Raw genomic sequence first — 17697 nt, 5'->3', positions numbered from 1 at the left:
GCTTGTTTTTCTTAGTACTGTTGACTTGTTTTGGTCTTATGCTTGTGTTTCTTAGTACTGTTGACTTGTTTTGGTCTTATGCTTGTTTTTCTTAGTACTGTTGACTTGTTTTGGTCTTATGCTTGTTTTTCTTAGTACTGTTGACTTGTTTTGGTCTTATGCTTGTTTTTCTTAGTACTGTTGACTTGTTTAGGTCTCATGCGTTGTTTAGTAGACCTGCTGTTGATCTCTTTTAGGTTTCAATGCTTTCTTTCTGTTGACATTGTTGACCCTGTTTAGTTCTCATGCTCTGTTTCTGTTAGCGCTGTTGATACAGTTTACATCATGTCTCAAGCCGTGATTTTGTTGGCCTTTTTGATCCCTTTTAGGTCTTGTTTTTTTTTTTACTTTTTTTTTTATGCAAGTGGCCTGACACACAAGGCCTGAAGGCCACTTCAAGGTGTGGGCTACAATTATTTTTCCAGAGGCCATTGCCACCTACTCCTAGGGTTGAAACAGGGTTACCCCTTTCACAGTCCATACGAATGTAGGCTTGGGTATCATCAATTCGAAGCCTGGCCGGTAGAGCAGAAAGCACTACCTCCCCAATTTTATGTAGCAAGTGTCACGACCGGGATCCGTACCCACACCCTGCTGATCAAACACCAGTGCTTGAATCCGGTGCTTTTCAACGCTCGGCCATGACACTGCTTTGTTTCTGTTGACACTGTTGATCCTGTTTCAATAAGCGTTTCCTCTGTTAACAGGTTTTAATACTATCAACCATGTCAACAGCTGCAGTGCTTCTCACCAAGTAAATTTTCATGTAAAAGATAATAACATCTAGGTGTAGTATATCGTTGCGGTACCCGCTGCCAAAACATAGCATTCAAACTGCCTCTAGCTACCCGGCAATCTCGGTGGTCTAGTTGGTAAGACACCCCAGCAGGCACAAGATGGTCATAGTAACGTTAAACCGACGTCAAATCCCGACGTCGGATGACGGTCGGCTCATGGTTCTATGTGAAAGTTTGTAGGACGTCTGTTATCGACCATGATACAACGTAATTTTTCCGACCAGAAACCGACGTCGACAGACGGTCAATAAATGAACGTCATTTAGACGTCGGCAAATTTCCCAAAACATGACGTCAAATCCCGACCTCGGATGATGGTCGGCTAATGGTTCTATGTGAAAGTTTGTAGGACGTCTATTATCGACCATGATACAACGTAATTTTTCCGACCACAAACCGATGTTGGCATATTGTCAATTAATGACATGGTTTAGAATACCCCAAACTTGACGTTACATCAACATTTAATGTTTATTATTTATTAGTTAGTTTATTTTTAATTATTAACATTAACGTTGTATTTTAGTCACTTTTTGGTAATCTGACATCGCAACTCAAAATCAACCATAATATGACGTCAGAAAGACGTCGTGTGCCTGCTGGGACTGCTCTAGAATTGCAAGGGTCATAGGTTCTACTCCCACCCGAGTATAATATGCCTGTGATATTTGTTTACAAGTACTGAGTATTGACCCCTTGCAAGCGTATCACACGCGGCGACCAATGCCACGCTCACCATGTTGGTAGGCAGTTAGGTTTACGTGTATTAACGCCGCGTCGCCTAAAACGCGCACTTTCACTGCATAACGCGAAGCATAGAGTTAATATAAAAACACACAGTGAAATTGCCCACCAGTATGGCGCATTCAAGATTTTGCTGCTGATGACGTCAGGTGAAATGGGTCAATACAGTGCTTACACACATTGGTGTATGGGTAAAAACCCAAACTAATACATTTTCATGGTCAATAGTTTTTGGAGTTTCTTGCCATTCTATGACCCTACCTTTAAAGGCAGTGGACACTATTGGTAATTACTCAAAATAATTATTAGCATAAAACCTTACTTGGTGACGAGTAATGGGAAAAGGTTGGTATTATAAAACATTGTGAGAAACAGCTCCCTCTGAAGTGGAGCAGTTTTCAAGAAAAGTAATTTTCCACGAATTTGATTTCGAGACCTCAAATTTAGAATTTGAGGTCTCGAAATCAAGCATCTGAAAGCACACAACTTTGTGTGACAAGGGTGTTTTTTTCTTTCAAAGTTATCTCGCAACTCCGACGACCAATCGAGCTCAAATTTTCACAGGTTTGTTATTTTATGCATATGTCATGTATGTTGAGATACACCTAGTGAGAAGACTGGTCTTTGACAATTACCAATAGTGTCCACTGGCTTCAAAACTTGTTCAGTTTTATTATTCTGATGTGCAAAATAAACTGCTGTGAAAAATCAATGTAAACAAAACTAATATGCATTGCTCTTTAACTTTGAATATAAATGCTTGACATTTATACTTGTAGGTGCCGCTGTTATTCTGGGTACACATCCAATGAGCTTGAGGGGTGCACAGCAGTTGGTAGAACAGCCGGTGATATCCTCAACTATGGGCTGACTGTCACACACCATGTTGACTACACAGGTAGGTGTCAATGCACCAACACATAGGATTCAAACTGCCTCTAGCTACTGGGCAACCTCAGTAGTCTACGTAGTTGGTAAGACACTGCTCTAGAATTTGAAGGGTCGTGGGTTCGAATCGCACCCGAGTAACATGCCTGTGATATTTCTTCACAGGACTCGGGAAAGTATAGCCTTGCTCAAGGCAGTCGCATTATTCGCTCCGAAAAGACGCCGCTGTAAACCCACCCGTACACACCGCATGACCCATCCGCACTCGTACCACTAACGGCATGCGGAGGCCGTCAGGCCGACAGCCTTGTCGGGTCTGTAACTTCCGGGTTTAATCTGTTGTATTGAAAAATTTCCACAAGTCGAAAAAAATGGGGGGGCTCTCGGATATGCTAGTATGCAGCCCATGAATATGTATATCTTTCGTCAGACCTATCAGACAACACAGGATGTGAGGCAAATGAATTATTCATTTTGACGTCCAATCAGGCACTTCCCTTATCACGACCTTTGGACCCTATATCATGCTCGTGTGTGATGTAGACCATGTCTCGTCTTTCGCGGGCATTATGGTAATGAGCTGACCGTGGGAACTCTTCGCTTATTATAGTAATGAGGTCAGTGGCTTCAACACAGACCCTACAAGGCTGTCAGCCTGACGGCCGACGCATGCGGATAGTGTATGGGGGCATCGTGTCGTGCGATGTTACGCACAGTGAATATGGGTGGGTTTTTATACAGCGGCGGTCTTTTTTCGGAGTGAATAATTCGACTGCCTTGGAAAGTACTGAGTATACAGTGCTAACACGCATTGGTGTATGGGTAAAACCAAAATTAATACACTATGACAATGTTATATAGTAATGATAATGAAAATGATAGGGGAGCATGGATAAATTATTTCACAGGCACTTCCTGTGATCGGACTCGTTCCTTTGTTAGACAACTCAAACAAAAGAAAGCCTACTCACTGTCGCAAGTTTTTTCGCAATCGCCTGGTCTTGACAGAGAATCAGTGTATAACAAAGTTCCATATCCAACTTGGCCTTTGGCCTCGTTGTACATGTATAAGGGACGTAGAAGCGCTGTATTTTTCCTAATTCCACCCGTGCTTCTCTGGTATTTTGTAATATTTTTATTACGATCCTACCTTGAAAAAGGGAATCAATGTGTGGTGAAGAGGTTTTCAACTAGTGGTTTAATCCCAACAAGGCCTGGTTCTTGATAATTTTACCGAGACGAAGTCAATAAATTATAAAGAACCAGGCCTCGGCGGCTTTTAACCACTAGTTGAAAACCGATTCAACACACTTTGATTCCCATTCATAAATACCTTTTCGGTCAAAAACATCATCACTTTTTGGTCAAAAAGTAAAATAAATGCAAAAATTATAAGTGTTAAATGATTTCTTTCAACACAACACCCCTCCAGCTATGAAATGGTAAAGCCCTCCGCCGCCCTCGGGTAAACAACTCCTTATAAGGGAATGTTTTGCGCGTCGCGCGTATCGCGTGATGTGGCTTAACTGGTTCAGCCGCTGCTCTCGACCAATAGGAATAAAGAAACTGTCTTATAAGAACAGGTGCAAGGTCGCGTGTCACGCCCATGAATTAACACTTTTTACCGGTCATAAACAAAGGTTTATACACACCCACATGACGTGCTCTCCACCAATAGGAATAGCGAAACTGTCTGAGGTATTTATGAATAGAATGTAACTCTAAAATGAATATGTACATGTATCCACCAGGCAATGCTTTCGACCTCTTCATCGTGGTCCACTCAGACCTACCCTCAGATCTAATTCAAGACTCCCACTTCTTCAGTCACCCTCCTCCAGCGTTCGTCCATGATCTGGAGAACATACCCTCCCTGCAGCAGCTTAACTTCCATGAGTACGAGGTTTACATCTTGCGGTTTAATCAAGCTCAGATGTGTGAGAGGTTTATGGTGCCTCATCGTATCCACCCTGAGGTTGAGGTGTATGCCGGGATGTCATGGAAGACTCAGGTATTCAACAGACATTTCATTCTTCCTACTTTTTTTATTTTTATGCCCTTGGAAAATTCAGAAAATTTGTTAGAAATAAGGCCGGAAAAGTCTGTTACCATGTTAACAAGCCTACACCATTTGGTCAGCCATTGTACTCAATGGCCGAGTTCGGGCGGTGTGTTCTTGGATGCTCGAGAACAAGTTGGATCGCTGTTCTTGTTTCATCCGCTCAAACGACGATGTGATAAAAGCGCCACGAAAAGAGGTTCGGTACTGGTCATGTGACAATGTGGTTCGTCAGTTAAATAGGATGTTTTTTAACAGTTGGAAACCTGACAGTAGAAAAGAGACCACACTTTCATTGTTTTTTTGGGGATGACTATTACCTTTCAACTTATCAATATTAACTTTAAAAACCTATTTGAGAGTCATTTTGCATCTAATTTACTTGTTCTCTTGATTGTTGATGTTGTGTTGTGCTGCCATTTTTGTAAAGTGTTGTTCTCGAAACCACCCGATGAAAGGTGGTGTGTGATCTTGTTCCGAGTGAATCATTCTCGGGTCATGTTCTCATCGTTCGAGCGTGAGAGCAGCCCACTCGGGCCAAGAACACACCGCCCGAACTCAGCCAATGAAGAGTTCCTGTTTTACAAGGATCAAAAGCCCCTTTCACACGAGCGCTGCAAACGCGGGTCCCTGGTTAAGGGCGCCAGCCGTCTGTCACCTTTACCGCGTGCCATGTTTTAGCGAGCATTTTGTCTGATTGTCATAATTAGTATGTCAGATTTCACCTTACATCGATGGCTGATTAGCACTGTATACTTGGAGCTTTTTGAGTCTTGAGAAATAAGTCTACATTCTTACTTCTCGGGTAGAATTTGATTCCAAGACCAAGTTCGAGCAGTTGGCTTAAAGGCAGTGGACACTATTGATAATTACTCAAAATAATTATCAGCATAAAATCTCACTTGGTAATGAATATTGGAGAGAGGTTGATAGTATAAAACTGTGTGAGAAACGGCTCCCTCTAAAGTGACATAGTTTTCGAGAAAGAAGTAATTTTCCACGAATTTGATTTCAAGACCTCAAGTTTAGAATTTGAGGTCTTGAAATCAAGCATCTGAAAGCACACAACTTCGTGTGACAAGGGTGTTTTTTTCTTTCATAGTTATCTCGCATAAAATTTTCACAGGATTGTTATTTTATGCATATGTGGAGACACACCAAGTGAGAACACTGGTCTTTGACAATTACCAATAGTGTCTATGGCCTTTAACCACTAGACCAGTGAGTGTATCTGGGCCAATTTTCATTACGCCTTTTGTAAACACTCTAGGAAATAAAAACTTACTTGGTTAAAACACTGTTAATTGCATGATGAATTGGCCTGCTTTGTTCCTACAGGTCTCCATGTGGTACAACTCGGCCAAACCCTACAATGTTCCAGTCGGTTTAAACCCGGGGTCTCGCCTCTACCGTATGCCCAAGAACATCACCTTCAACCTCACGGCACCTGCCCCCAGCTCCCGCTTCCTCATGCTGCCTCTGACGGGAGGCTCCAGTGCCATTGACTTTGAGGTGTACTCCTCGTCCGAGGTCACCCATGAGGTGACTGTCAACCTCAGAAAAGAGCGAGAGGTCTCGTTCAGAATGGAAGTTGTTGTTCCTAAGATCAGCTGTAATATGACGGTTCTGCTGGCACTTCCTGAAGGTTTGTGGCTTTGAATAATGCACTGCTAAAAATGGTATTTTGTAAATAAGAAAAACATCTTAGAAAAAGACCCCTGGCAAGACATCTGCATATATACCATGTTTGATATGCAACAGAGGGTAGACTAATAATATTAAGTTCTTATACAGCTCTTAACCACACCCCTGCATGTGAACTTGGTACATGTACATGTATGTGGAGCTGTGTTTTTGAAATATAACACCTATTCCTTTACAGCACCATGTCATGGTTTACAAGGTGCTGTGGCGCATTGTGCTGTCGATCATAATTCCATATTGCAGGGAACAAGGGTTCTGCATCAGCATGTAATTTTGAAACGTTCATATCAAGTGACAATTTTTCTGCACTTTTTTTGGTGAGCATTCAGTCCCTCATTTAAAATTATTAGAAAGCAATCATGGTCGTTATGTGAGGAATTACCCATGAGGTGACTGTCAACCCCAGAAAGGATCGAGAGGTCACGTTCAGGATATAAGTTATCACACAAGCGCGAGTGGAATTTGGAAAAATATAGCGCTTCCCCCTGCGTCCCATATCCAATGAGGCCGAAGGCGAACATTGCGAACTAACACGGTCGGCCATTTAGTCGACGAGGTAAAAAGAAAACCACGCAATTTCGAGGCATATTTGTGTCGGCCATTAATTCTACTTTTACAACATCTTTCTACTAACTCGACCAACTCGACCGATCCAAGGCAACGTGTTCCTTTAATATGAAAGCACCTTTGAATCATAAAAATTTACCAATATATCTTGAGAGAATCGTATAGGAAACTGTAGCATTGGGCTTTTGGGTCAGGATCACTGGCCTTTAGGAAGTGGGTTCCAGGGTGAATCTTTATAAAACAATTAATTTCCCAATAACAGCTGATAAAAGTCACAGGGAAACCGGTGAGTTTTGTTGATGGGAAATTGATGTAAGGTAAACATTTCTTGTTGAACGACAAAGTATCTACATGTACGACAACCAGAACAATAACATTTTGAATTAGAAAATAGTTTTATACAAAACTGCCTGTATATTTTATTAAATGAAGGGAATGGATTCCAATTTGACTCTGTCCGGATCGTCAAGATGGGTAGCCGAATCAGCTTTCCGACAGAGAAGTTATCCAATGAGTCCTTGACGACGGATATCCATGGCAATAAGTTCTTCTTTGCCGAGTTGCCAGATATCTACAGTCAGCCGAACACAATTACCAAGCAGAGGGTAAGTGTGCACCTTCCGACATGTATAGGGTGCATTCAATTAGCTTACCCGGGTTGACCCGGGTCTGGCCTCAGTCTTTTCAAATAGCTTTGACATCATTTCAGGGGCTCACCCGGGTTAACCCCCTGTGCCCTGCTTGTGGAACGGGTCACTTGGGGCTGGCCTGAGGTGCATGAGCCTCCACGAGAGGACGAGTGTGACCGTTTGATTAGCTCTTGTCAGGGGCTTACCCGAATGAGCACCGCGGGGTCGACACAGGGAAGCTAATAAAACGCACCCATAATATCCATTTAAATCTTACAGTTAGCTACTAAGTACATGTAGATCCTTCAGCTTTGCCTCAGGAACTCGTTTTGCGACTTCCAAGGTAACTCAGGGTGCTATCAACTATCCACTCTCTCATACCATGTACATTCGATTAGGTGTTTTCATAACAAGTAACTGCAAATGAGCAACTCATTAGACTGATCCATTAAGCTCCGCCCCATTGCGTATTGACCAATCACAACGCAATGAAGGTCCGACATTAAGGTCCGACATACGTGCGCGTATCTTGGCGCGTGGGCCAGAGTTGTGCAGAAAGGCATTGGAGAGCCCCACGTGTTCTCGCTCACAAGTGCGACCCGGGCGGAGCCTACTGGATCGGTCTACAGTATTGTAACAAAGCTGCGGCAAAGGGGATGAACTGTCCAAGACTATTCAAGAGTCTATGCAGTCTCTTGACGATGAATAGAGCAAGCTAGTCGTTATGTTGAGACCAATTAAGGATCCTCTTAATACATACATACAGGGTCGACTCTTACATATATGTGCTGGGGTGTGATCAAGATGGACTTGGTCTTAAAGGCACTGGACACCAAAATAGTTCTTGGCGTAAAAATTTACTTGGTCACGAGCCACGGACAGCTGTTGATACGTGTAGTATAAAACATTGTGAGAAGCGGCTCCCTCTGAAGTTCAGTTTTTGAGAAAGAAATAATTTCTCACTAAATATTTGAACTGAATTCGCGACCTCAGCTGAGGTCTCGAATTGAAGGCATCCAAAAGCAAACAACTCCTGTCATTATTCTCTCACGACTTCAACGACCAATTAAATTTTAAATTTTAAACAGGTTTGTTATTTTAACCATATGTTGAGATACACCTAGTGAGAAGACTGGTCTTTGACAATTACCAAAGGTATCCAGGGGTGGATTTCACAAAGAGTTGGGACTAGTCCTAACTTAGGACAAGTCTTAGGAGATATGAAAAATGTACGGCTAGTCCTAACTTCGGACGAGTAACATGTCCTAACTAGAGATAAGACTAGTCTTAACTCTTTGTAAAATCGACCCCTGTGTCTTTAATAAAGGCAGAAGCCTAACGTTACATTCACCCGTAAGGGGATGAACAGTCCAAGACTAATCAAGAGACTACGCAGTCTCATGAAGATGAATAGAGCAAGCTAGTCAATAGGTGATACCAATTAAGAAATGACTCTGAACGATCCTCTTAAAGGTAGTGGATACTATTGGTAGTTGTCAAAGACTAGCCTTCACAGTTGGTGAATCTCAACATATGCATACAAAAACAAACCTGAGAAAATTTGAGCTCAATCGGTCATCAAACTTGCGAGATAATAATGAAAAAAAAAAACGCCCTTGTCACACAAAGTTGTGTCCATTTAGATGGTTGATTTCGAGACCTCAAGTTCTAAATCTGAGGCCTCGAAATCAAATTCGTGGAAAATTACTTCTTTCTTGAAAACTATGGCACTTCAGAGGGAGCCGTTTCTCCTGATGTTTTATACCATCAATCTCTCCCCATTACTTGTCACCAAGAAAGGTTTTATGCTAATAATTATTTTGAGTTATTACCAATAGTGTACACTGCCTTTAATACATATACAACCGTGTAAGTAAATATTGTTTATCTTGCAACAGGAATTAAATTCCACCATTCAGCAACGCTTCAAGACCATGAAAGGAGACCAGCAGCCTTATCCAACCGATCCTAGCTGCATCTCGGTCAACGGCACCAACTACGAGAAGGCCATCCTTATCGGCTGCTTCCATGATCTGGAACATTTTTTCGATGTTGCCAAAGTCACGACAGACCACCCTGAGAACCTCAACTTCTCTAAAGTCATGACAAGGGAGTTGTGTCAGAAACTATGCAGGTACGATCTTTGTCAAACCAACCACAGTTATAAATCAGACTGTTTTATTTCTCAAACTCTCTACAACAACAACTATCGCTCTACAACTTCTAGTCTTTATAAAAAGCTCTCAGCAAAGGATAAGGCGTTTTTATTTATCACAAAAATGGTGAACTGTCGGACACAGGTTTATCACGTCCTTACCCACTCGTGGCTCATCGAAAAGAGGATGACCTTGTGGCAGGCATGTTGCGGGGCATTGTGGGTAGGACGGTGAAAGACGCTATTGTGTGGGTGTGAAAGTCTTAGCATTATTGCCTTATGCAAATTAGTAATTCGACTCTACACTTCTGTGGGGGGGATTACTTGGTTCTTACATGTGCATGTGTATTAGTGCTTTTATCACACCTATAATGGGCTTACCACTTGCACAGTAGTTTATCCTGCAAGCACAGACTCTGATTTGAAGTATGAGACCTATTCCTTTAAAGCAAATGGTTTACAAGGTGCTGTGGTGCAATATGCAGCCAATCAAACCACGAACACAGGGGCAAACCCCTTCTCTTTGCGATTAAAGAGCACTGGGTTCTTTCACGTGCACTACACAACACAAGGGACTAACGGCTTTACATCCCATCCGAAGGACAACTCGGGGTGCTATCAACTATTGCATCTGTTGGTGAATGCTGAAGCTAGAGATACAATTGGTACCTGAACTTGGATCGATTTTACCATTCGTGAAAGTTTGTTATATTTTCTTAGCAAGTAGAGACTTTTATTTATTTGTTTTTATAGTTTTTTTATAGTTTTGCCTGTAAATCTGATCAGCATTACGTAAATGAAAACCTATGACCCTACGTAAACGAAATCTATGACCCTACCATAAATTATTACATGTTTGTGTAAAGTACCACTCCTTTACTGTTTCATTACAGGGAGGACAACTTTTACATTTCGGCCACAAAAAATGGCTCCGACTGTCACTGTGGAAACCACACCACATTCCGTCGATATGCCGACACCGCTCATTCTCTGTACACACCCTACAATCACACCTTCCTTGAGCCGTACTATCAGACGGTCTTCTTTGACTGCAACAAGACCAGACTCGCATGGAACAATTACACAGTGGTCGACATCTGCATGGATCAGGTGCTCTACCAATCCTGCCTGCTAGACTCGGGAAGGATCTGCCGGAATGAGACGTTGACAGAATGCCGTGGAAGTTTCGCCCAGCTCTGCCAGGAAGAAGCTGAGGTTGCGTGTGGCAATATAGAGGACTCACATTGCTTGAATGACAGCAAGGCAAACTGCACCAATGTGCACAATGGAGTCTGCTTGCAGCTTGCTGAGGTAAACTGCAGAGGTACTGCTGAGGATGCATGCTTGAAGACAGCCAGAGAGAGCTTCTATCTGTATGATACCATGATCTCCGAAGAAGCGCAAGCTTGCTGCGTTGACGCCTACGCAGGAAGCTGTGTCAATCAGTTTAACGAGACCTGTGCCGAACAAGCCAGGAGAATATGTGTGGACTATGGGTACATATTCGTCAACCACAATGCCTCATATGAGACCTGTTTGGAGCTCGAGGCTGAGAAATGCATGGAGGAGTGGCGAGTCCTCTGCGCTGTCAACGGCTCAGAGGTTTGCCAAAACACCTCCGCGACTATTTGGAACGACACAGCGATCTCCTGCCACCATCTGACCATCACCCTCTACAATGTAACAACTGCTAACTGCACCTCGCAGCAGCTGCCCAACTGTACCGCCTGCCTGTATGAGAACCTCATGAGGTGTGAGGCTAACTCGACAGGAGGCAATGAGAGCAGATGTATTGAGGAGGCAGTTGTGAACTGCAATACCTCATGTGTGCAACAGAGGTGTGAACACAAGTTCTATGAGGTGCTTGAGAGCTATCTGTTCCAGAACTGCAGTCAGTTAGTCGCAGAGAGCTATGATGTGGTGAGTTGACCTAAGTCCTTGTCTTTTATAAATTAACAAGGGCTTGATTTCACAAAGTACTGAAGATTCATTCTTTGCTAAACAGTCAATATTACCACTAAATTGCTTTATTTTTTTACTTGTTTTTATTTTTGTTTGTTTTTTTGTTACACGGTTTTACTTTAGTTTGTAATTGCCCTTAGCAATTAAAACAAATTCATTGGCTAGTTCATTGATAACTCTGAATGTGCTTTGTGAAATCAAAACCTGCATTATACTAATCCATTGGTATGAAAACTGCTCTAGAAGTGGCATACATAGTCCGTGGGTTTGAATCCCACCCGAGCATGCCGAGTAATATGGATTTTTTTCACAGGACTCAGGGAAAGTTTTGGGCAGTGCTTAACACTTAGCCTGGGCGACTAGTGTGGCTAGTGTCAAAGTCTAAACTAATACTTGGTCGAATTGCAACTACAAACCGTTTTTCAACTACTTGAATACGCATGCCGCCATGACAAGTACAAAAATTGTCGTGACTTCCTGCTTGGTGAACCAATTGTGTTTCTCATGACTGTTCACGCCAACATAATTTGTTTACGAAACACAATCAGACATCAGCCTCGACCCATTCGTTTCCTTGTGAATTTTACTATTTTGCGCCTGCGGCAAACATAGCAAAGAGTACAATGTATGCCGCAAAGCATCTTGAGAATTAAAACTAAAAATTAGTTGGGACTACTTACATGTAGGTGTCGAAGTAGCGACTATATGAGGCAGGACTACATGTACATGTAGTAGAGTAATAAATTTATCTTACATGTGTATACTTTAGCACACTTAACCAAACCGCGGTAGGCCCACAGTTTCTGGAATTCCTTGTCACAAAATGGGATAAACATAAGTGTAAGATGAATAATTGCTACTGGGGGTTTATCCCATGAACCCAAGGGGTTGTGGGTTTAAATCTCACCCAAGGAACACCTTGGTTATTGGTACCCCTGTTGGGCCTTTGGTATTCCTTGAACCATCTTAACTCCTGTGGAGTATGCAGCACCAGCATCCCAATGGGCATACATGTTGCCATTAATCATTCACAACAATGTTTACAAGGTCCACACTCACAGGTACAGGTGACAGTTACGTATGTCATTCAAAACATGTTTTTGTTTTTATTCACTCATCTAAGGTTTACATAACATAAACAGCATTACTATATTTTCCTGCGGATAAGACAATCGTCAGCAGACAAGGCGTACCGAAAGATAAGGCGCATCGATGTTTTGGGGGTCTAAAAAGTCAGATAAGACGCGTCTTATCCGCAGGAAAATACGGTAATACAGATAAAATTAAGGTAAAAAAAAGGAGAATCATATGTGCTTTCAAAAAGTCTTTTCTTAAACGCTCAGGAATTTTGAACATTTCTGATATTGTTTTTGTCAACCAGGTAAAAACAATAACTGTTTTGACTTTCCAGTCCACAAACTGCTTAGCTCAAAATATAAAAACACAGTGATAAGCCCATTTCAGTTCATAATTTTGCCGACCTACTGATCTTTGCAAGTATTTCTCTCCGACTGTTGACAAATTGTTGCCCAAGTTGCTAGTTATTCACAAAACATGTACAGTGGCCACACTGACAGGTACCAATATACTCCTGGTGAAGAGGAACAATTAATGTTTAGTGTCTTGGCAAAGAATACAAACAACATGTCAGGGATTCAAACCAAAACTCTGAGGACATACATGATCATTGTGATTTTAGTTTGATGCTTATACCGTTTGGTCATGACACTTTGTTGCGGCACGGGTCATAAAATCTTAATTGGTTTTCATTGTTCTAAAATTGGCCCTGATTGTGTGAATTTCTGTATATAGTCATGCAAAAAGTTTTGTTTTCTTTAAATTACTAATTCTAGCTTTAAATAAATTAAAATTAAGACAATTCAATTAATTAAAAGTGGAAAATACACTTTTGAAAATTCCTCCTTTGAACATGTTGTAATTACTCTGTTGAACATCTGATACACTTTTTCCCATCAAGATAATACATGTATAGGGGAACATTTTTTTAATAAAGATTTCCAGTCCATACGTTGGACTTGATAGCTTTAGTTGTTCTTAAATTGGCCCTGGATTTAAGCTAATGTCAAAATAGCTCAAAAGGTGACTTTCATATCTCTACTCTAAGGTTTACACACTTAAAGATTAAGAAAACAGTTTTAATTAAAAAGAGAATATATTATTAACAAGTCTTTTCTTAAACACTCAGTTGAACATTTCTGATTTGGGTTTGACATCAGATAGAACACAAGCCTTTAGACATCCTGTCCACAAAGTTTACTTCCGCGCCGTTAATTATTTAAAAACATATTAATCTTGATTATTTCAGTAACTCATATTGCGATGTACATGTACACCAATCTTTGCAATAATTTCCTAGAAACAATTTCTTTAACTCAAAATTCAGATGGCTTTTTGGTTTACCGATGGTTAAACAATGCTTTTAAAACAAAATTAGATTGTCAACCGTTTACTGTACTTTCACACTTGGTCTTATTGGATGAACTAATGTCTCTACATAATCAAAGGTTTGATAGATTCTTGATCATATAGGATTTGAGGCATTGCATGGTGAGGTATCAATGTATATTTGGTTTGCGGTAACACCATGTGTGAATCTACTTGCCAGGTAGAGTTGTTCTTAGGGAACTGTCTTGCTTTATTCTACTGCCGTGGAGTAGATAATTGGAGGTTCGGGAGACTTCTCAGTTCTGAAAAGAACTGTCCTGCTTTTTAACTATTACCAGGGCGGATGGTATAGTAATTAGACTGGACTACTACTTTAGGTTATAGTATAGGATCGTAATTAACTGTACTGCTGCGGGTCAGTTCTGAATTGGTCTCAACGTTTCGACTAGCTTGCTCTAGTCATCGTCAGGAGACTGAGGTTCTTGATCCATGGTCAAATCTCTGGACTCTTCTCCGCACAAAGCAGTGTGGAAAGTGGTGGTACGACAATCTGATTTTCACATCTCTTCTCAACATTTCACAATATTTGGCAAGTTTTAAAATGTCACTAGTTAAATTCTACATGTAAGTCCTACAAATACAAATAACTTAGATCACTTACTATATCAATATAATCGGTTCACGTGCCATGTAATTCTACTATCCAACAGCATGTGTGCAGCTATAATCACAATAGAATTAAAAGAGAAAATACCATTTCAAAAAATCTTTTCTTAAACACTGTTAAACATTTTGTAATAGGCCTAGTTGTGTGATTCTATTTCCTTCTGACAAAAAAAGTTTTTAATTTCCAGGTCACAATTTTAACTTCTGCTCTGTAAATTTAAAAACACACCTTGATTATTTCACTAAACAATTTGGCTGATCTTTGAAATTATTTCTTTACCAACAAACTTAGCTGGTTATCGCCATCAATCGTTTGGTTAAACAATGCTGGACAAAATCAGATTGTTGAATCGTTGAGACTTTGCCATCTTGAGGCCAGGCCGCCGTTGAACTAAAGTCTAGATGAATGTGTTTTATTGTCAATTCATGAACCATCCAGTCAAATTTCTTGCACAGCAATCTGTTTTTCTCTTTCTCTTCTCAACATTCCACAATAATTAACATAAATGTTTTAAAATGTCAAAAAATAAATTCTAAGTCCTACAAAAACAAATCACTTACATGTAATGTACATTGTACCACTGTAAACCACTCAAGTGCTTGGTATTTCTGTTGTGCACCTAAACAATTACACAATATTTGCACACAAAAATGTGTTATAAATAAGGGAATCAATGTGTGGTGAAGAGGTTTTCAACTAGTGGTTTAATCCCAACGAGGCCTGGTTCTTGATAACTTTACCGAGACGAAGTTGAGGTAAATTATCGGCATGTTTAAACCACTAGTTGAAAACCGATAAATACCTTTTTCGGTCAAAAAGCATCAACACTTTTGGGTCAAAAAGTAAAATAAATGCAAATTTTTTAATTGTACAATAATTTCTTTCAACACAACAGCCCTCCAGCTATGAAATTGTAAGGCCCTCGGCCAGATCGGGTAAACAACTTATAAGGGAATGCTGTGCGCGTCGTGCTTATCGCGTGATGTGGCATGACTGTTTCAGCCGTTGCTCTCGACCAATAGGAATGAAAAAACTGTCTTAAAAGAACAGGTGCAAGCTCGCGTGTCACGCCCATGTTTCAACACTTTTTACTGGTCATAAACAAAGGTTTATACACACCCACGTGACGCGCTCTCCACCAATAGGAACAGCGAAACTGTCTGAGGTATGAATTATAAAAAAAATATATGTACTTCATTGGATCACTTGCCTAAAGGCACTGGACACTATTGGTAATTACTCAAAATGGTTTTTAGCATAAAAACTTACTTGGTAATGAGCAACTGAGCTGTCGATAGTGTACAATGTAATAACATTGTGAGAAACGCCTCCCTCTGAAGTAACATAGTTTTTTGAGATAGAGGTAATTTTTTGATCAAATATTAAAAGACTTCAAGCCTGAAGCCTTTTTTATGCATTTGTTTGATAGCACACAAATTTGTGCAACAAGGGTATTTTTTCTTTCATTATTCTCTTGCAACTTCGATTAACAATTTAGTTTACTTTGACAATTACTACAGGTGTCCAATCCTTTGAATAGCACAAGCATGGGATCTACATGTACAACAAGTATATTTCATCTTCCATTCAACAATGAAACCGATACAAGTTTTCAACTTTCAAAACAAAATAGCTGGCCGCTCTGAAAAGTTTATAAATAAACTTTTACCTTAGTTCGCTTCACAACACATTTCAACACTTGGTAAATGCTACTTTCATAAAATGTCAAATGACAAATTCTAGTTAAGAATATTCAACAATAAAACAATAATTTTGCATCTCACTGCAATAGTCAAACAGTCGGTATCTTATATCTGATTTCATATTTCCGATGTTTGTATAATGAATGGAAATCAACTTTAGAATGATGTTAAATTAAATTATACCGCTGTGAATGTTTTCGTAATGTCCCTTCTACCACCAACAAACAGTCGGCAGTTCCTTTATCAAAGAAATTGGAGCCTTCTCATTTAAAATTGAATTTTTAGTTGATCTTTTTACTAGAATTTATTGGAAAATGTTTTTGTTGTAGTTTTTGTTTACCTTTCTTCTCTTCCTTTTTTAAAACATTGATAGTGTTAACAAGGTTTAAAAGAGCCTACCATTGATGTGTTCTTGATCTCTGTGTTCAAATGGAGAGTCTCAGGCATTCTTCATGTTACTTAGTTACAGCGAAGAAAATAACCTTTCCAGTTCAACAAGTCAATCACTTCATGTCCCATAAACCCTGGCCTTGGTAAGAGTTTGAATTCGAAAAAACTTGCCGTGTTTCCATGATGCAATTTTTAATAATCCCCACTCCAGTTGTTGAATTTTATTCCCTGCCCCTGGTCAATGGGTTGATAGTTACAAAACTTGCCGTATTTTCATGCTGCATTTCTTCAGGGAGTAGTTATATCCTTTCCACCTGGCCCATTGTATTCCCTGTGCATAAGACCCCTCTCCCTGTGGAAAGTATTTACCGTTCAGATAAGCAGAAAAACAGTCATTAAACCACCAGGCACCTTCATGTACCTCGGCACAATTGTAACGAGGTGCAACATTGTACTGATCCTTTGTTGAGAATGGTTGGCCATCATGCCATGCCATTGAATCACCTGCTGTACTCTGAGCATCATATGAACCAACCTGGAGAGTGTACTTGTCACCTGTAATGGCAAACTCACCATAAAAAGCTTGAGGTCTCGAAATAAAATTCGTGGAAAATTACTTCTTTCTCCAAAACTATGGCACTTCAGAGGGAGCTGTTTCTCACAATGTTTTATACCACCAACCTCTCCCAGTTACTTGTCACCAAGAAAGGTTTTATGCTAATACTTATTTGGAGTAATTACCAATAGTGTCCACTGCCTTTAATAACGGTAGTGTGGCAGAAGCCAATATTTTGAAGTTTGTTAAGAAAAGTTGTTTACTCTGCCAAGTTTTTGTTCTCAACTTTTTTTCAAAATCCATCAGTTCCCTATTTAGCGAGAGCCAAGTGACCATTGTTTTGATATAACTATGGGTTGGTTTTGTTTTTAGCTCTTTTTTTCAATTGTTATTGTTAAATGGTAACGTGATTAAAAACCCTACTGTTGATG

The 17697-nt window shown here is 40.3% G+C and overlaps 1 protein-coding gene across 1 annotated transcript in view; it reads left to right on the top strand.

The window, feature by feature from the left end:
- Positions 1–17697, top strand: part of LOC139942994 (uncharacterized) — an 87510-nt gene that overhangs the window by 33717 nt on the left and 36096 nt on the right. The window contains exons 21-26 of the mRNA XM_071939809.1: positions 2360–2478; positions 4220–4479; positions 5866–6172; positions 7231–7403; positions 9326–9561; positions 10476–11502. Of these exons, the coding sequence (XP_071795910.1) occupies positions 2360–2478; positions 4220–4479; positions 5866–6172; positions 7231–7403; positions 9326–9561; positions 10476–11502 (2122 nt within the window). The remainder of the gene's footprint in view (positions 1–2359; positions 2479–4219; positions 4480–5865; positions 6173–7230; positions 7404–9325; positions 9562–10475; positions 11503–17697) is intronic.

The sequence above is a fragment of the Asterias amurensis genome, chromosome 10 (genome assembly GCF_032118995.1).
Source record: "Asterias amurensis chromosome 10, ASM3211899v1".
Taxonomy (NCBI): domain Eukaryota; kingdom Metazoa; phylum Echinodermata; class Asteroidea; order Forcipulatida; family Asteriidae; genus Asterias; species Asterias amurensis.
Note: the sequence above shows the minus strand (reverse complement) of the source record. Positions and strands in the feature narration are given on the sequence as shown.